Genomic DNA, 20887 nt, shown 5'->3' with positions numbered 1-20887 from the left:
TGGGGCAATTCATTTCAGATCAGAAAATCCACACTATTTGTGTGACCCCAGTTTTGTGTCAAGAGACATGAGAAGTGAACTACAGCTGAGAATCCCAATCCCATGCATATGTGGAAAGTTCAAGTTGAAATTTTGTAAATTCTAAGGGGTTTCTTTCTTTCTTCACTTGCAAAAATTCTTTTTTTTGCATCATTTCAAGTATACATTGTTTCTATTTTCTACAGTCATCATTAGCAATGCAGAAAGAATAAAACTGATCAGATGCCCTAAATTCTAACAAATGCCTAGATTTAGAAATAGCAGCATTGTAGATGCCCGAAGGAGGAAAAACAGATTGGGAACATTACCCTGCTTTTCAAACTGTTAAAAAGTGTCACAAAGCACTCATCTGAAAACAGAAAACTGATTGGCTTTATGATCAAGTCTCTTGAACATTATGCAAACGGGCAAAGATATAAAACAGTTGTTTTGCTGATCTGTTACAGATATGTAATGGGATGCTGATTGGGCAGACTTGCTAAAATTTGCTAAACACAACAGTTGTTAGCATATCTTTTACCATTAAGATATAATGTCTAAATTTGCCTCAATTGCAGGCCTGAAAGACAAGTCTGGCAGCTAAGTGCCTACTAAGGCTTTCAAATCTATTTGCAGCAATGGCTGCCACACAGACAAAATCAGACAGATGAAACAAAGGATCTTTAAAAAAGAGCAACCTATTTAAGAGAACACTAGGTTCATAATTTTGTTAGTAATAAAATCAATGCTGGGTCACACACCAAAGTTTAAAGGACCATTCTGTGCTGACATCTAATTTTCGAAGTAGCATTATAGGGTTCCAATGTTTATTTTCCTCAGTTACTCTGTACGTGCTCCATTTACCAAGAAAAGTGTTTTCCTAATAGCAAATTCCACCTCATAGAGCTGAGAGTTGAGTTAGGCTTCTCCCTTTTTCACCACAATCATGAGTAAATAATGTAATTTGGCTTGTACACCTTTTATCAGTAACACCTCAGAAATATCTATCTGCCATGGCATAGCACTAGTATAACTCAGCAAGCAGGTTTGTTGATGATGCACATGAAGAATTACAATCCAGTTCAATCTCTGTTGTTTTGGCCCAAAATCACTAACGGACGTAAAAAAAAAAAAAGCAGTAAAAGCTTATTTAAAAACAGACTTGATAATATCTCTATGCAGCAAAACGAGACCTGACTTTTTTGGTCTGGTTTTAGTTCACTAAAATAATATCAAAGCAATGCTTACTCACAAGGGCATAATGTGTTTTGTCGTATTATTTAACAGATATGAGACTAAATGCACAAAAAGCAAATCTGTTAAGAGGGTGCTACTGGCCAACTTTTCACAACCCTTCAACATTCAAGATGTGGAAAGCATTTCATTGCCCATAACCCTTTTTACAGAAACTACAGATTTCATAAAACTTTCTTATGGCTCTATTTACCTAAATCCAAGACTACTCTGAATATATAAGGCAACCCCCTCAATTATTCTATGCATAGAAAAGTATACATTTGTTATAATTTCCATGTATAGAATCTAATTATTGGAGAATCATCTTAAATTCATTCTCCCCTACTGCTGTGGCAAGAAAAACAGTCACAGGGAAGACAAATAGTCAGATCTTTGACGTTTGCCTCCTGAAGGCCAATGTGGTGCTGATCTTCAAGAAAGGGAGGAGAGTGGATCTGGCTAACTACAGGCCCATTAGCCTGACTTCTATCCTGGGGAAGATCTTAGAAAAGTTTATTAAGGAGGCCATCCTTGAGGGACTGGCCCAGGCTAACATCCTAAGGGATAGCCAGCATGGGTTTGTTGTGGGTAGGTCTTGTTTGACCAATCTCATTTCCTTCTATGACCAGGTGACCTATCACCTGGACAAGGGAGAAGAGATTGATGTCATATATCTTGACTTCAAAAAAGCTTTTGATCTGGTATCCCATGATCACCTCTTGGCCAAACTGCCCAGTTGTGGCCTTGGCTCCACCACGATCCGCTGGCTGGGAAATTGGCTTCGTGGTCGGACCCAGAGGGTTGTGATTGATGGCAGTCACTCATCATGGTGCCCTGTGACCAGTGGGGTCCCTCAAGGCTCTGTCCTGGGACCCATACTGTTCAACATCTTCATTAACGATGTGGACATTGGAGTCAGGAGTGGACTGGCCAAGTTCGCCAATGACACCAAACTTTGGGGCAAAGCATCCACGCCAGAAGATAGGCGGGTGATCCAGGCTGACCTGGACAAGCTCAGCAAATGGGCAGACGAGAACCTCATGGTGTTTAACACCAAAAAATGCAAGGTTCTCCACCTTGGGAGGAAAAACCTGCAGCACCCTTATAGGCTCGGCAGTGCTACGTTGGTTAGCACTACAGAAGAAAGAGACTTGGGGGTCATCATTGACCACAAGATGAACATGAGCCTCCAATGCGATGCTGCGGCTAATAAAGCGACCAAAATGCTGGCGTGCATCCATAGATGCTTCTCGAGCAAATCCCGGGACGTCATTCTCCCCTTGTACTCGGCCTTGGTGAGGCCGCAGCTGGAGTACTGCATCTGGTTTTGGGCTCCACAATTCAAAAAGGATGTGGAGAAGCTTGAGAGAGTCCAGAGGAGAGCCACGCGCATGATCAGAGGTCAGGAAAACAGATCTTACGATGACAGGCTGAGAGCCATGGGACTCTTTAGCCTGGAAAAGCGCAGGCTCAGGGGTGATCTGATGGCCACCTATAAGTTTATCAGGGGTGACCACCAGGATCTGGGGGAACGTCTGTTCACCAGAGCGCCCCAAGGGATGACGAGGTCGAACGGTCACAAACTCCTGCAAGACCGTTTCAGGCTGGACATAAGGAAGAATTTCTTTCCTGTCCGAGCCCCCAAGGTCTGGAACAGTCTGCCAGCGGAGGTGGTTCAAGCACCTACATTGAACACCTTCAAGAGTAAATTGGATGCTTATCTTGCTGGGATCCTATGACCCCAGCTGACTTCCTGCCCTTTGGGCAGGGGGCTGGACTCGATGATCTTCCGAGGTCCCTTCCAGCCCTAATGTCTATGAAAAAAAAAAAATCTGCTATCTGCCACCCTCGCCTCTTGCCCCATTCCCTGTCACCCCTGCACGTGTGCCTAACCCTAGTCACCAGTGCACCTCCCCCCACATGCCACCTGTCCCCACCTGGTGCCTGCTCTCCCACTGTCCCACCCACCATTTACTTTCTGTGGCAACTCTGGCTCTGGGGCATTCAGCAGCAGTGGCAGTAGCCCTGACCCTGACCCATTCTAGCCAGACAGAAGCAGTGGCAGCAAGTCCAAACCCAACTGGGTCACGGTTGGGGCCGGAACCAGGGCTGAAGTAGGCACAGCAGGTTACGCAGTCTCCCCTGAATCCTCCCTTCACCATGCAGCTTCCTCTGTGTGATCCCCCACCTCCACCATGTGACCTACCTCATGTTCCCCCCACCGCACACCCCTACCCCACCACATGAGCCAACCCAGACTGGGGCAGGCAGCAGCTTGGCTCCAGCTTTGGCCCCAGGCCTGGAGCCAAGGTTACAGCAGCTGCTTGCCTAGGGCCAGTACTCTGCAAAGTACCAGTGCAGGGAATGCCTGCATGGGTAGTGCGTGGCACTGCAGACAGATCTGTGGCACTATGCACCACACATCCACACTTGTCTGCATGTGGCCACTGTGTGCAATCTGATTCTAACTGTAAGTTTAAATAACTTAACTAAATTGGAAGTGGTTTTTTTTATTTATCCTAGTATTTGGCACTTAACATGTTTAATTTCCAAGTTATACTTTTCAGCATCACACATTGTAAAAGTTCTGTTCTGACAGCTGTGCGGTTTGCCAGTGGTCTTTAATACATTCTGCATATAATCAGTGTTCTGAAATGGTTGGCCACTTACTGCCATTGTCCTTTAAAAAAATCACATAGCACTGCAATTTTAGAAATTGAATTGCAGTTTGTACTTCACAGACCTGCTTTCAGGCAAGCGCAGCCAAAGAAAGAGTCTTGCTCAACAGAGAGTATTCTTTTATGCCTTCCAATGGTTTCTCTGTTGTGAACAAAGTAGACCCGATAACCAAGCACAAGAATGAAGATAAGTTTTCAAACAACATCCAAGGCTTTCCTTTTCTTTACGTTTGTGTTATGAAGCAGCTTTACAATTACAACAAAAGTCTTAAGCGCCACAATTTTGCACTGTTTATGATATGTGAAGCAATTTATTTCTTCACAGACTTGTTGGATTTTTTTCAAACACCAGACAAAAGGAATTGAATTTTCACAACAGGATAAATTTGTTGTCTGTGGATGTTGTCACACATATAAGTATCAAATATCCCACTCAAATTAACATACAAAATTAATTTTAAAGTTGAACTGGCATTCAAGAAGTTCAGAGATTATCTGTTGGCAAGAGTTACTTTTTCAAAAGCTCCCGGTTAGCATTCACAATGTTGGATATAACCTAACTCAGGCTCCTGCCTCAGTGTCTTGGCACAATCTGCCCCAAAGGAAGGAGAGATGGCATAGTTCAGAAGGGTTAACCTCTGTCGTCTTGTTCTGTTTTTGTACAGGGCTTAGACAATGGTATTCTGGTTCCTCATTGCAGCTCCCTGGTGTTTCCACACAGTAATAAAAAAAACAACTTAAAGCCTGTTTGACCTTACCTGGAATATAATATCATTGCAGGATATGCTTATTTCCATTAAGCATACTGTTCTTATTAACTACAGATGAAACTGAATGCTATGCAAGTCTATACACAGTATATACTACTGAACTTGTAACCCTAGAAGAGAATGTGCCATAAAATCTCCTGAGAAACCAAATCCAGAGAACTCTGCCCAGATGAATTATACAGATAGTCAACAATTAGCAACAATTTTTTCGTTGGGGTTTGGAACAGTCACAGGAAAATTTGTATGTTTAGGGTGGACAGAGAATACCTTTCTTTAATTGATATCCAAATATATGGCCATGTGAGTATTCAATAGAGTGTTCTCAATGATGAGCATAAAAGCTATGGAAGGTCTCTATTTTGAAAGAACCATTATAGTAGGGGTAAGACACCTTTTCCGGCTGCAGGCTGAAATGACCCACTTCAGACTGGAGGTGAGTGGGCACTAAGATGCTGCTGTTGCAACTGCTTATCCTTATGGTGGCACAGGGAAAGCGCCCACAGACAGTACCCCCACTGCTAAAGCCCCACAACTGTTAGCCAGATCCAAAGGCTCTGAGGGCTACATCCAGCCTGCTAGCTGCAGTTTTCTTATCCGTCTTTATAAACCTATTATGTTTTTCGGGGGATTTAAGCATTGCAAACATTTTGGCTAATGACACTAGCTGCCCACACAGTGTCAGAAGAATTTGGATCTAAGTTTAAACACTGTTTACAGACATAGTAAAAACCCAGTGCAGACTAGGCCTAAGGGAGTATTTTTTTCTGCTCATCACACATTTTTCACACGATACTTCTCGCCTTCTCTGCTAATGGGATCTTAAAAGGCTGTGATAAGATGTCAGACAATCCAGGCGGACCTCATAGAGTAATACTACCTCACTGTTAGGCTAGAATATTTGGATGCTGAAGATATAGTGATGAGTATATTATTTAGCTGATTACCGTTTGCTTTGCATATGGTATGAAATATACTGTACCTGCCTGAGATCATCAGTTTTAATTTTGTTTTTAAACCAAAAAGCTATCTTAACACAACCTTGGGCTAAAATAAATAAATAAATCTGGTCTGGTTTAATTTGCCATGCACTTTTAATATTTCTGACAAAGCAAAACATTAATGCAAATTGCACTATGGCTCATCCCTTTTCTTAGGAAAAATGGCTACATTTGTGCCAATATTGTTGCAATTTAAGATGCACATTTCATCTTCAGACTTTGCATAAGCAACGAAGAGTCCCAAACAGAAATTAGAGAATGGCAGTCAGTGTTCCAACCTCTAAACTGAATCAGGACAGGACACGGCACATGGGGATTTCTGTTACGTCGATGGGGCTGGACTAGCTCACAGAACTGTGACTCTGGCATTTCTTTTCAGACTTTGAATCACATCCCCTCTGAATGCCCTCTCCAAGCATGTAATGAAACTCTATTGGATCTGCATAACACTACACCTGAGGCAATCAGCTTGCTGCAAAATTTGGACATAAAATTGTAAATACATTTCTCCTTGTTTTGTGATCATTGTATCGTATGCTAAAAAAAAAAAGTTCCAACTGAAAGCTACAGTGATTCAGGTGCACATGCTATAGATTTTTTCCACTTACTTCTTATGTATAATTTTTGATTTATAACAAAAATTACAATAAAGTTGCAACAAATTGTTCCACCAATTTTGCAGCTCATTGTCATTGTACTTAGATGCCTCACAAATTAAAACCAAATAAATACAAAAAGAAATCCATAAACAAATACAAATCCAACCACATGAGAGCCACTTTTATGGACAGATTTGTAAACCATCACCCCCTTTCTCTGACATCCAAACATCCGAACAGGTATATGCCCTACACAGGCGTTCATTATACAGTGCCTATGTATATGTTTCTTTGGCCTTAAGGCATGTGCTGAACTATTCTGTACACTGTATTCATACTACAAAGTGAACATAAGCTTTCAAAGAATTCTTAAACGGTTGACTCTGTATGATTTTAAAGGTCTAATCTAGCTAGATGATGTCATATAAGCAATTAATTGATTAACAACTTACAGCCTAGTCCTAACAAAATCCTACACTCATGTGTTTTGAAAGGTACTGTAATTAAAATAAAATCAAATTGAACTCCCATTATAAAAATGATCTTGGGGCTTTTCCTGTCCTTGCCTGCTGATACCTATGAGCAATGGTCAAAGGAGCAAGCCCTCTTAGGCAGGCAACGGTAACTGTGGGGACTGTTGCTCAGTAGAACTGGCTACCGGGAACAATAGCTCTGGTATTCAGGGAAGTATCTACAGTTACTTCATGTCTGGTCAACATTGACTCCCATGAGACTCAATTCAAGCCCATCACCAAACCTCTTGTTTGTATCTGAATTCCTGTTCTTTGGCTCCTGATCTTCAGTTTTTATCCTGGTTCCACACCTCAGCTCCTTACAGCCATGTTAGGCACTTTGTACCCTTCTCTAGTACCCCAGTTGTTTCACATACAAAGTGGGCTTCAGCTTTCTGGTGGGTAATTTGCCAGATACAAATGCAAACCTGACATTTGTCTAACACACACACAAGTAATACATAATAATTAACCCATATGCATTTTATTTTAATCAGCATTCAGTCAGACCTTTCCCTAAGGCATTCCATGGTCTGATGGCTGCTGTTGAGGATGGAGTTCACAGTTCAGTCATGTCTGTATGGCTTTAAATGAGTGAAAAGTAAATCCGTCAAAGCTATTACCTGACCACGGTTGTGAAGGCTTAAGTCTAGTCCACATGTAAACTCTGTGTGATGCTCCACAATTTCTAACAAGGGGTTAGGCTTGGAAAAGTCCCAGAATCTATAGAAACAAACAAACAAAAAAACCCATTACAGTAATTGAAAGACCATTCTTTAAAATATAATGCAGGATATTGATATGCCTGACACTGCCAGAACCTTTTCAAAAGCAAACCCATCCACTTAAACATAATTAATTCTATTTCTGCAAAATCCTCTGCTGATCTGCATAAATAAGAACTTCATTGAGGAAAACCATCTCCTTTTTTTTTTCCCCATTACAGAAACTGAGATCAGCAGAACTGGCTCCAATGACCTGCCCTAGGGACAATCTTTAAAGAACTGTAGTCTGGGTTTCTTTACTAAGGGCCAGTGACTCTAAAATACTTTTCCCCTCAATACCTGCCAAGTTACATCTATAACACACACCCATACCAGGGCAACTCAAAACTTTGCTTCTTTTATTGTATTGTTCAGTTAGGGGATTTTTTAATTTTTTTTTTTTTGTAATTGAAAACCAGAAGTGGACAGAAATATACTGAATGCTCCTGTTCTCAGATTAATTTATAAGCACACTTCTCACACAACAGTATGTTGAGAGAACACAGTTATATTGCTATATTTTTTTCTAATGGATACTAAAGGGAACGTGTAACTTGCATTTTAATTTCACTGCAAATTTATTCATCCAAACTTATCCTCCTTGCCAAGTCTAGTCAAGACGACTACTTTGAAATATAAATCTATGGTATTCTAGTTTTAAACTCATTTCCCCAATACGACAGTAAATGATAGTGATAATTAGCACTGTACAGAATGAAGTGTACATATTGGGGTACAATAAGAATTCTTTAGTATGATCTGGAAACATGTATTCAGTATCTTAATGAAATTTTTAGAAAACTGAAAATTGAGAAGAACCCTGAACCTAATAAAGGCACAAAAGTGACAAAGTAACTTAAGTTTCCATGATTCTCTGGTACTGCTTGCAGGGAAAGAAAGTCTAGAAAAGGCTAGTGCTGCATATTTTACGTGGAATTATATTGCCCTGCACCTGGAAATGCTTTCTACACACATTATATTCTTTTGTCTTTTCCTCAACAGTCAAAGCACATCCTTATTCCCCTTTTGTGGAAGTGATTATAAAAAATAATAAAAATTCATTATCAAACCAGCTATACAGAATGTGAGGTACATTCATCAGATCAGTTAAGGTAAACAGCAAACACAGGAACCAAGAGAATGAGTTTGTTTAACCTGCCTGCACTATTTCCTTAATAAATGACCAGAATGGTATCGACACAATGGCTCACCCATAGCAACAACCCTCTTTACATCTTCCTAGTACCAGAAAGGCAATATAAACAGCTCATTTTACAAGGAACCAAGAGAAAAAGAACATCTCAGCAACTCTACCCTTACATTTGTCTGCTAAAATAGATAAGAAAGCAAAGTCTTGTAGCTAAGAACATGCGGTGACCTTCCTCAATGCATCGATTCTGTATTCTTTTGAGGAGAAGGCACCAAACAAATTTAAAATTTAAGACTGAGGGGGAATCTCCATTTTTTTGGAAAACAAGTTTAAAAGGCTTTCAGCTCACTTTGCTCAATGTTATAAAAATTATGTCAGGAAAAAGATTATTTCAGAACCTCACTGTCCAGGGCAAGTTTCACAGAAAACAATCTGGATAGGCCCATTGTTGTGATATAAAAATAGAGTAAGTCCAGGATTAGAGAGGCTATGAGGTTTAGGTGATTGAATATAAGATTGAAAAACATGAATACCTAGATTAAAGCTGACTTTGACACCAGCTTACTGCAGGAGATTGGGCAAATCAGTCATTCTCTGCAATTTGGCTGCTCCCAGCTGTAAAAATGGGCATAATGCCTACCTACTTCACAGAATGAAATCATGCTCATACAGCATTCTAAAGATTTAAAGTATCCCATGTTATTTATCATCACTAAAGATAACATCACCAAGGGTACATCTGCACAGAAAAACAAAGGTGTGTTTATAGCATACGTAGGCATTTGCATGATAGCTTTGATTTAGTTAGCATGGATAACAACCACAGTGAATGCATTACAGCATGGATTTCAGCATGGGCTAGCAACACATACTTGGGATTCCAGGCTAAGCTTATACTGCCAAAGGTGTCCCTAATATTTTTATCCAAGCTACTAGATGAAAGCTATCATGTGTATGCTTACTAGAGCCAAAACCACATCTTAATTTGCTTTGTTAGAAAACTTGTATTAAACTGATTGTTACACTGTTTAAATAGTTAAAATAAGGACTTGTAGTAACTTACTTTGCACTATTTATCCAGTTTGATTACTTTCTACATCTTCCTCCTCTTACAAAATGGCTATGCATTAAGGCCCCCTCTACAAGTTACAGCAGTGGTTTCCAACCTTTTTAAGTAGGAGATCATTTTTGGCATTTAAAAGCAACCCAAGATGTACCATGCACTGCCGCGACCCCACCCAGCAGATAAGTTTGTGGGGAGAGAAGGATGGGGCAGATGGAGACAGTGGGAGGAAAAATTATTTGGGGGTGCACCTCCTCAGCAAGTAAATCCTGCTCAGCTGGGGCCCCACTCAACTCACCCCTGCTCCTGCCTCTGCGGCACTGTCCCTCATCGTGGGGACCTTGATCTAGCCCCCGTCCCTTCCCTTCTTCACGGACTGACCTACTGGGTTGGTGCATGTGTGTGCATACACACAGGCACTCAGCCCCCACACCAGCTTCATATGGACTCCAACAGGCTCCAAGATCCACCGCAAGAGGCTCTGAGATCTACCGGTGGACTGAGATCCACTGGTTGGTGACCACTGAATTACAGGTATTGTGCAATTAATTGGTTAAATGTGCAACTACCTTAAGACGAGTTATACATGGAAAATAGCCATCACGACAAAAAAAGCTCAAACCAGGTATAAAGTTAGACCCCAAAATGTGTACTAGCTTTATAGCTGGTTGTTAAGCTTTACTTTACAGGTGTAGTGAGGTCCCCCTATTGCTGGGAGTCCTGTCAGGTGCTGGGGCTCCCAGCCAAAGGGGTGCACAAGGCCCACCATGAAACCCTCAGGCTTGGGTGATTGGCAGCTGTGATACCCCAAGCCCAGGGTTTCATGCACCTCTGAGCCTGGGAGACTGCAGAAGCCATGATTCCCTAGCCTTTGGGGTTGGAGCTATGTATGACACAATAGCTACTTTGCCCGTTTAGTTGGTCTTAAGGTCACTGTGCAATTAACCAGTTAATTATGTTAAACCTGTAACGTGTAGAAGGGGCCTTTGCTGAGGACAGTCCCACCCCAGGAGCTTGCTTCTTACCAAGATCAGGCACCCCCTGCACCAGCAATAAGGCACACTGGGATCTAATGCACAATCCTACAGTCATCCCTCCTGCTGTGCATGTATGGCATGACAGGAGATATGATCACGTGGATTGTGTATCGGATCCTATCACACCTTCACCTGAATGTGCAGAAGGGGCTTAAGTTTCACTTTTTGCTGTTTTTCACCAGTTTCACCTTCTGAATCGCACACATCAGCGCACTGCTTCAATAGAAAGCCGCAAATACTACAAGCAGCATGATTATTTAAAAGAAAAAAAACCTGCCATAAGTATACATACAATTACGCAGGAGTTTTTCTATTGCTCTTAAGTTCTATAAAACCAGTTTCTTTACAGCTTACATCAGATGAGACTCTTAGACTCAAGACACCCCTCAGAAAACACCAGCTCTTAGCTTTTACTATGGGTTGTTTTTTGTTGGGTTTTTTTGGGGTGGGGGGCAGGGAAGGTTTTGGTTTTCTGACTACAAAGCAACTCTTCTGTTGCAAAGAACTCAGAAAGACCACAACAGGTCGGAAAGTTTTTGACATTACAGATTCCTAATTGAATCTCTAGGTTTAGTTTGTGAATCATGTGTAAATGTTCCCACACTTAACAATGCTAATATTGTACAGCACTCCCCAGCACCCTCAAAAGGGTGTTATGGTAACCAAGCGTGCTGTGGCACCCCAGTTGGGAATCACTGAGTTACATTTTTAAAAAGTGTTTAACTATCTCAATGTGAGAAGGCATGTGCACCTACACACACATATCACTGGGACTGACATGCATCTGCTGCAGCAGCAAACATCATAGCAGGGCAGAAAAAAAAATGAGGTTGCCTTCTTCACTGATCCAGGAAACCCTCTGAAATCTAGAGCAGGTTATAACTATTCATTCCATCCAGGAAGAGCACATACCAAATGCAGAGACCACCTCAGCCTGACAAAGGGTTTTTAAACCCGAAAGCTTGCCAAAATTTTTCTTTCCAACTATTTAGTTCGGTCTAATAAAAGACATCAGATTCACCCAAAGAACCTTGAGAAGCTTCTTAGAATGTCTCACCTGTTCACAAGTAGGGAGCTGTTGTGAAGGTAGAGAAAGTCCTGGCAGGTAAGTCTTAAGAATAAGAAGGGTGAAAACCTAGGTTGAGGGAGGCAAGGGTTCACGAGCTAGCCAACAGCGTATCGGTTTTGATCAGAGAAACAGTTCTTATACTAACATGCAGCTGTAAATGAGGACCAGGTTAGGAATTAATCATAAAGGAGAGAGATTATAAACTACAGGATAGTAATTGATGAAAAGATGAACACACACGCCAACAGTTACACTGACCCCTGGCTTGTAAACTGACAAAAGAAAGCTGTTTGGTAATATCTTTTATTGGGTTAACCTTATAGCCACAAAAACATCAGAAAACTTTTTTTTGTTAGACTGATATTTAGTTTAGGCTATACTAGGCCTCTTTCCCAGACCTAAGGAAGTGTATTGTTTGCCTAAAAGTTTGTCTGACATCTCTCCTAACTATAAAGTTGATTCAAGTAAAAGATAGCAGCAAACAAATATTACTTCTCAGATATTCCTTGGACCATCATGACTATAACAACCCTACCACTTGTAAACTGCAGAATATTTTTTTTAAACCTGCCTGCTTTAGTAGCCATTTCAGTTGAAAGCTTTTCAGGACAGGGACATGTCTTACTTTATATCTATTGAAACACCAGCACAAGGTGCTGGTATTATTGCTACATTAATTATAATCTTTGCAACTGATGGGAGTTCCTTTACTGGGTAGATTGAAGGCGCAGTTTACCTCTTCATATTCTCCAGTGGATCATTCCTATTTTTATTTTAAAAAGCATGAATGAGAGAAACAAGTCTGAGGCTGTTATCATCATATATTACGTATATATCCTATTATATTTTATCCTATCATAAACCACACTTGAGAATCTGTAAATCCAGCAATTCTGGCACAGATCACAATTCCATCCACCAAGTCAGCTTTGCATGTGTTCTTCGTAATTCCTCCCCTCAGATGTACATACGTCAAGTAATTATCCTCCGTATTAAAAAGGAGGGTTTGCTTCTGCTTAACACAACAGCCTTCTGTTTGAATTGCACTGAACCCCACAGTGCCAAATTCATCCCTGATATAACCTGGTGGAAGCCAATGGAGCTAGTTCTTGAATTAGTTTGGGGCATCCAACCATCTCCATAACAATATCAAATACAGGATAACTGCACTTCAGGATCAAGATGATGAAAAAGCTTAAATATATGGATGAAAACCATCTTTAACCAAAGCAAAAGAAAAATGAAAAATTACACCGAGGGCTAAATCATAGAGAATCAGCTCCTTACAGCTGTTTTGTCAGCAGATTCTTTAAGGACTCTGTTGCTGTGCTCTTCACTACAATGCTAGCTTTATTTTTAATTGATTTGCTATATGCTGCATTGTATTGTGTAATACAGTTCATCACTCATATAGTTAGAAGGCTTAGCATGGATCCCACTGTAACTAAATTGCATGTGTAAAATTCTCTTCTGTCACTCCATGCATGAATCAGTTTTGGCAGAACGGTGCACAGTAAATGCATTTTTTGTGCTGCACTTAACATTATATTGTAATTTTCCAAGTGCAATGTAACTTTGACAACATTTAAGCGTAATTAGAGACAAACATTCTTCTCTCAAAGATTTAAAAATAATTCTGTTATACAGCATGTAAACATGGTCCACTGGTAAAGTTAATAATTTGGATTCTGGTAGCTTCTAAAATACTCAGTCAGGATTTGGGCCCCATTGTGCTAGATGCTGTAGATCCAATTAAAAGATGTTTGCTGGTGAAATCTAACTAAGACATCTAAGAAAAAATGTGACCAAGAAACCCTCACTAACCATTCCCCCCATGGTTTTAGCCTCAAATTGATGCAAAATATTGCACTACACACTGTATAATGCAACAGTCTAATCTTGAGGGAACAAATGAATGTTGGTGAAGTTGACACAAGGGAAATAATGACCACCTTTTGGACAATTGAAAAAAAAAAAGCCATTTTTATTGCTACTGCTAGACTATTCATTTGCCTGCAGCTGGGGATCCAACACTAATTCTCCCACCACACTGCCACAGGGATGTGAACGCTGTTAAAAGGGCAGACATGGTAATCATGGTACTATATTTTCTAGGCATTTCCCCATCTGTCCGGTATCACCGCAGTCCCTACTAGATTGATTTCAACTAGGCATCTCATGTCTGCACCCTGTCTCTATTAAGAATGGTATAAGGCCTTTAGCTGCACTGGTTAAATCAGGTCAAATAGAAACATAGAGACAGACACTGTTATGCTTCATTCTCTCAATACTGCTGGCTTCCTTATGCATACAAGAGAAAGCCGGCTCTCTTCTTTATTGAGACAAGGTAATTTTCCTAGTGAACATAAATTTGCCTGATAACCACGGAAATGACTGCTGCAAATACAGCCTCTCTAATTCTGTTTATTTAAGCAAGCTCGATATAATTTCCACAAGAATGGCCGTTTAGAGAAATCTCTGCTGGCCTCTTAGCTTTTAGCTTAATATTACCAATACATGCAGTCCTCACACTTACAGTAGGTTATGTTACCGGAAAAGGCGCTGTAAGTCGAAACGATGCAAGTTAAATCTGATTTTCCCACAGAAACAATGTTATAATAGGGGGTTACGTTCCTGATCAAGGGCCTGATGCCCAACTTTTTATAGAAATGACCATAAACACCAGACTTAAATCAACTATTTAATTTTATTTAATCAACTATTCAATTTTACTACAGACTGTGTTGATTCTGGCTGTATAAATAATTACTCACACTGGGATGAAAGACCAAGAGACAGCAACTGCCAGAGTCCCCCATAACCCTGTGTTGACAGGAGTGGTGAGCAAGCAGAGGAGAGCAAGCTAGGGCATGAAGTCAGTGGGGATGGAGCCAGTATAGGAACTAGCATGGCCCCAGCACAATGGAGGCACAGTGGGGCAGCTGAGGCTAGGGCAGTGCATGAGCAGTGTGGGCTGGAGCACCCAGCTGCAGCAACAGCTATTTCTGGGCCCCTCCCTGCATACGGCACTTGCTCCCCAACTTACACTGCTGAGCAGAAGGGAGGAAGCCTTTCTCTGTGGAGCTCAGAGCTCTGCCTGGGAGCCCTGCACGCAGCCACCCTGCCAGGAGGCAAGGCACCAACCCTGCTCTCCCCCACCCCAGGGGCACCCAGGCCCCGAGACAGGCTGGTGCTTTTGCCCCTCTCTGAGGTCGTGGGAGTGCCATGCGTCCCCAGCCAGACAGGGGCATCCTGCTGCAGCACCCCACCTCCCTGGGGAGCAGCACAGAGGGGGCAGGAAGCCTGGGGGCAATCCCTGCCGCTGCTTTCTTTCTGCCATAGCCACCCCCACCCTCGCCAGGCAGGCAGCAGTCAGGGACCCCCAAAGCTGGGCCTCGCAGAGTTGCTGCCCGCTCACAGGTCGCTGGGGCTCTGCAGCCGGGCACAAGCCCTAGGGGTGCTGCACTCCACCATGGCTCAGCCCCGGCCCCAGCCCTGGCCCCAACCCTGGGCAGCTCTGCAGCCACACAGGCCCGGCCCAGCTCTGGGCCCCTCCTTGGCCAGGTGTGGATCCTGGGGCAGGCAGAGGTGACCCTGGCAGTGACCGCCTGACCCCCAGCATGGGGATTACCGCAGCCGTGAGTCCCAGAGTAGGTTGCGGGTCACAGGCTGGATCCTCGTAGTTACGGCATGCCTTAAGTGCGAGGATCCAGCGCCACACTTAATGACATAGGTGTAAATCGCGGAGCACCGCAAGCGCAGATCACCACAAGTTAGAGCACCATAAGGCCTGCCTGTATTTAAGGAGACAGATCTGTCAATTAAAAAGAATATAAAAAATATAAGAATTCTGGATTGCAGTCTTCTCTAATATTATAGTGCTTATTCACTGTAACTGAAACTCCCTTTTCACAGATGGATGGAGACACCATTCCACTTTACAGGTCAAATTGCTGAACTGTTTTATGACGAACTTCCAGAGCTAACGTTTACTACATTTTAAAGAGACATTCTATCTAATTCACTGTAATAAAACTCCACGTGAAACAACAGCACCATTTGTAGGAACAAGCCCATGGAATTTACATATCATTAACAGCATACTAAATGTAAGTTTATATGTTAACATATTTACTTCTATCCTATACTATTTGCTTTAAATCCATGAAGACACAAGTCAAAGGAAAACACTCTGGACAGAAGGGTGCTAGTAATTTTTAATAACCCTGTAGCGTTTAGTTTCATCACTCGTCAATATCTCCCAAACAACCAGGCATACTCATGATGTAGTCTGTATCAGAAAGAAGGAAGTTAATGAATACAAAGAATCGACAGATAGCAATCATCAAACCAACCCCATCCTCCTGCAAGAAAGTTAATGAAAAGAGGGGCCTAGTAATTTAGTATTTCCCAAGACACCTAGCAAATCTAGTATATTGGGCAGAGTACTGTTTATATGTATTTTTATGCATGCATGCATGATCAAGTGCACACACATATGCAACTATTCTACCAGTGGATATAGAGGTCATAAGAAATCTTTACTTATTATTATACCTACCTCCTGCTTTTTGTGGTTGAATTCACATACAAATACTAGGATTAAGCAACGAAAGTAGGATTTCAAGCCAAACTTCAGACCTGGCTGTAAGAAAAACAAGGACCAGCCACAAACATCCAGGTCTGAACCTTCTAACTTACATGCCTGGAGAGGCTTTGATGCAGCTCATTTTTTAACATATAACATATTAAAATATGACTATCATAGTGTAATTCCTGAAGAAATCAAAAAAGTTCAGAATACTGAAAGATGAGTTTCTATACACTTGAATCAGTATCTATCAGAACACCTGAACCATTAAAATATCAGAAAGTGTGCTTACTGTGATGAACCTATTCATGAGCTTTTGCTCCATCAGAATTCATCTCTAAAGTTTTAGCATTGGCTCTAATTGGAATAATTTCATTATTTTTGGCCTTAATTTAGAGAGAAAAATGCTGCATTAGGCACAGATACCACACACCAAATCCAAACAGAGGGCTTGATAAATTAAAGAAAGTTATTAAGCTGGTATTCAGCCAGCTTTAACCTGCCTCTGCTGCAAAGAATTAATCATGTACATCTTGTGAGGTAGCTCAAGGTAAACCAATATTTCTTCCTCTCCACAAATTCAATAGCTTCGATAGTATTAGAAATTTAAACTCATTGTTCAGCTTTACGAGGAGATTATTAATATGTTTCATGGAACATATTACATACATTCAGCAATTCTCTTAAAGTGTCTTCTATATAAGGTTGATAACGTATTTTTATGAGAGAAACTGCTCATCTCTTTAAAAAATTATCTCCCTTGATTTGTGCTTTCCCAGAAGGGTGAAATATGCAAGTGAAAATCAGACCCTCACACATGGCAATCTGTTAGCATGGATGTCTCAGCTGACCACACTACTACACTACTTAAAAAGAGAGCGCTAGTTAGAAGATAGCCACTGTCACCGCCCTTAACATTTTCTCTTTCAGGCTTCTCTTTACAAGATCCATAAGCGGTTAAAAAGAGTTATTATCAATGGTGCAGAAAAGGAAGGGACACGCACATACAGGCCATGCCCACATAGGTATTTAGTGGTGCCCCCACTAAATCTGATCCAATCACAGATTTCTGAGATCACTCTATAGGGAATGCCCCTTATGCTGTGACTGAAGGTCTGGATTAATTCTCCTTACAGAAAAGTAAGCAATGTTTATTCAAACACTGTCCTACATATCTCAATTCACAGGCATAATTCTTGCTCCTTTTTTGTTATTGGCAGGAGAGGGGAGGGGTGGGATGAAAGGACAGAGAGAGGGAAAGAGAGAGAGAGAGAGAGAGAGAAAGGAGAAGTATAGATATCAGATGTTTGATATATTCCATACTGCATGCGTCTTTAAAAAATAGTCCCCAAACGTATTTGACAAACCCCCATTACAGAATACTTTGCTTCCAATGTTTTTTTTGGTAAAGTACATTTTTTTGTAAAGCCTTCTGAAAATTCCTTCCCCATTGCTTCTTCTCTTTTTTTTTTTCAAATGAGGTAACAGCTTTAGAAAATTTCTACTAAGCTGAGCTTCACCTCTTTAAACCTGATCCCTTTGCCCCTGGTAAGAACAAGAAATCATTTGGACAGAAAAATAATGCCTCCAGTAAATTGTGGCATTTTGTAAAAAGGTCTGCAAGCTCTTACTTTCCAGATATTTTGGTATATAAGCTAAGAGCTCCTCTCATCTTTGCTGACAGCGTTCACCAATAAAATGTCAGGGCTGAAATTGTCCTAAATTTCTGTATGGCAGGAAAGTGTATTAGTGCCAACCCGGATTGGCACACAGTTAATATAAAAAAATGGTAAGAGCATGAGCACTACAAAATTACCCAAAGAACACAACCAACTTATTCCTATAATTATTAATTTTACAGCTTCAAAAAGGCCATTTGAAGAAATTGGTCAAACCTTTTCATTTTGAAACAAGCAGTCTGAATGATCATGTTCGGCAAATTGGCTGCTAGCTGGCACTGTGTCAGTAATGGATACTAAGGATGCATAAATAACATCCTCCTGTGTACTCTGCAGTATTCTGTCCAGGAACACATTTTAGATATAAATAAAATTAAGCAATTTATATGAGAAAGTATGTTGAAGCAGCATGCTAGAAGGTTATGCCTGTGGATCTTACTTCACTTACACTTGTAGCATCTTAGTACCAACCATTGAAAGGGGTACAAATACTGGCAAAGTGCTACCACCCAATGTATCAAAGCAAGGGAATGACAATTATGGGGGGGGGGGAATGGAAAAGGGTTTCATGAGTAAATACCCATAATTTAAGTGATGTTTTACTGAAGCTAGAATAGACCTCTACCTAGACTTGTCATTAATAATTGTATAGCAACAGTACAACCTTACAGGTATTGGCAGTTGACGTTATAGATATTGCCTAAAGCAGTGGGGGCCAACCTTTTTGGTAGATATCCCACAAATTAGCCCCACACCCTTCCTAAGAACCACTCCAACTCCTTTTCCTTGTCCAGTACACTGCTATGATTTCTGTTTACTGCCCTCTACTTCCTGTCCAACTTGCTACTCCGTTTTCTGCTCCCTGTCCTATCTGCAACTGTGCTGCCTGTCCCCTTCCTCCCTGCTACGTGCCATACACAAAGGCTGTCCATGCCACTTGTAGCATTAATACTAAAAATTGACCACCCCTGTCCTAAAGTTACCTTCTAATCTACAATAATAAAGGACAAGCAAGATTTTAAAAGAAATCAGAAAATTGTTTATAACAATGGCTCTGCAGAACACTGTAATGCAGTGGTTCCCAACCTTTTCCTCAGCATGACCCCATTTATGACCCCCTATCCTCAGCACAGCCCCTTACTCCCAACCTGCAGTCCCCTACCCCCCAGGCGCTCCTTACTCTCCACCCACAGCCCATTGCCCCCCCAGCGCCCAAGCCCCAGCTGCCACCTGGTGCTGCAGCCAGAGCAGAGTGTGGACCTTGACTCTCCTTCCCTGCCTTTCACCATGGGTAGCACAACCAGAACAGAGCCCACGGAAGGGAAGGATGTGGGCTGCCCACTGTGGGCTCAGGGCTCCCCACCCTGCTGCCCTACTTTCAGTGGTCTCCATGGACCAGAAGGCAAGACCCAATGCGGGAGGGCGACGAAGCTTGGTGCCACTGCTGGGAGCCCCATGCCAGCCATACCACGATGGCAAGGTGCCTCCTGCCTGCCTGGCAGCAGCGGCAGTGGCAGCATGAAGTCACACCCCTGCTGTTGCTGGGCGGTCAGGGGGCATCTCGTTATAGCAGTGCAGCTAGCGTGGAACTCCTGGCATCAGCATCAAGCCTCCCTGCCCCACTCGGCTGTGGACGACCAAGGGAGAGGCAGCAGGGTGAGGAGCCCCAAGGCCTCAGTGGACATCTCACATCCACTCCCACCTCACACACAAATCTAGGGGGCACACGCCTCCTTCCCTGAGAGTGTGCAGTGGCAGGGAGTTCCCTGGGCGAGCCACCCATTGCTCCATCCTGCTCCCCCAGCCAGGCCCTGCATTCCTGCCCCAAGTCTATGCACAAGCATGGCTGGGCAGTACCCCCAGCCCTAGCCTTGCCCCATTTCCTCCCTCCCTCACTGCAGGGGTCTCAATCTGCCCTCTCCCACAGACTTACCTGAAGGGAGCTGCAGGAGCTGCTCTCCACACTGCCTCACTGCTACATGCATGTGCACATACATGCACATGGTGCCCCCTGCCTGATTGCCCTCCTCCTGCTCCCCCCAGGCCAAGCAGCCCCTTGCAGACTGGAACTCTGCCAACCTGCAAGAGGAACCCATAGTTTCCTGCTTTTTTCTCCTTTAAAAGAGAAAATCTGTAATGGTCTCAGCAATCCCCATTTTTTATCTATGCAATCCCATTTTTTATCATTTAGCACCACTCTCTAACCTGTGAACCAAGCTGTTTGGAAAAAATATATTGGAGAGTCCTGCTTTCTTTTACTGTACATAAATTTCACTGTAGTGACAAACTGTCTGTGTAAAATTAAAAAAACAGAACCCCCAAAAACCAACACCTTCCCCCACCCCCAGATTTCAGGCTTAGCAGGTCTCAAGGAAATCGCTGATCATCTTACCTGATAAGGTATGAAATACAATACTTTTTGAAAGTAACGATCAGAATTATCAATCAACAGGTTTATTCAAGCTGTCAGCATAGAAGCATAAGAAATCATAGTGACAATCATGGATATCAGGTACTCTTGAAGAACTTCTGCACACACACAAACATTAGACAAGGCTTTTTCTTTTAGTATTCCTGAATTTAAATACTTGTATAGGTAACCACAGACAATACATTTAAAGCAATTAAAATAAATCACTTTTACTGCTATAAATTTGACAAAAAAAGATAACTAAGAAAGATTAAAAGATCACAAGAAGTATGTAATAACCCTATGTGCTGAA

General features: G+C 42.0%; 1 protein-coding gene across 1 annotated transcript in view; it reads right to left on the bottom strand.

Moving 5' to 3' along the window:
* Window positions 1–20887, bottom strand: part of PEX7 (peroxisomal biogenesis factor 7) — a 73648-nt gene that overhangs the window by 10709 nt on the left and 42052 nt on the right. The window contains exon 9 of the mRNA XM_090040096.1: window positions 7435–7534. Coding sequence (XP_089896222.1) covers window positions 7435–7534 — 100 coding nt within the window. The remainder of the gene's footprint in view (window positions 1–7434; window positions 7535–20887) is intronic.

The sequence above is a fragment of the Crocodylus siamensis genome, chromosome 1 (genome assembly GCF_052110815.1).
Source record: "Crocodylus siamensis isolate JL-2025a chromosome 1, ASM5211081v1, whole genome shotgun sequence".
Taxonomy (NCBI): domain Eukaryota; kingdom Metazoa; phylum Chordata; order Crocodylia; family Crocodylidae; genus Crocodylus; species Crocodylus siamensis.
This window is presented reverse-complemented; position numbering and strand designations above follow the sequence as displayed.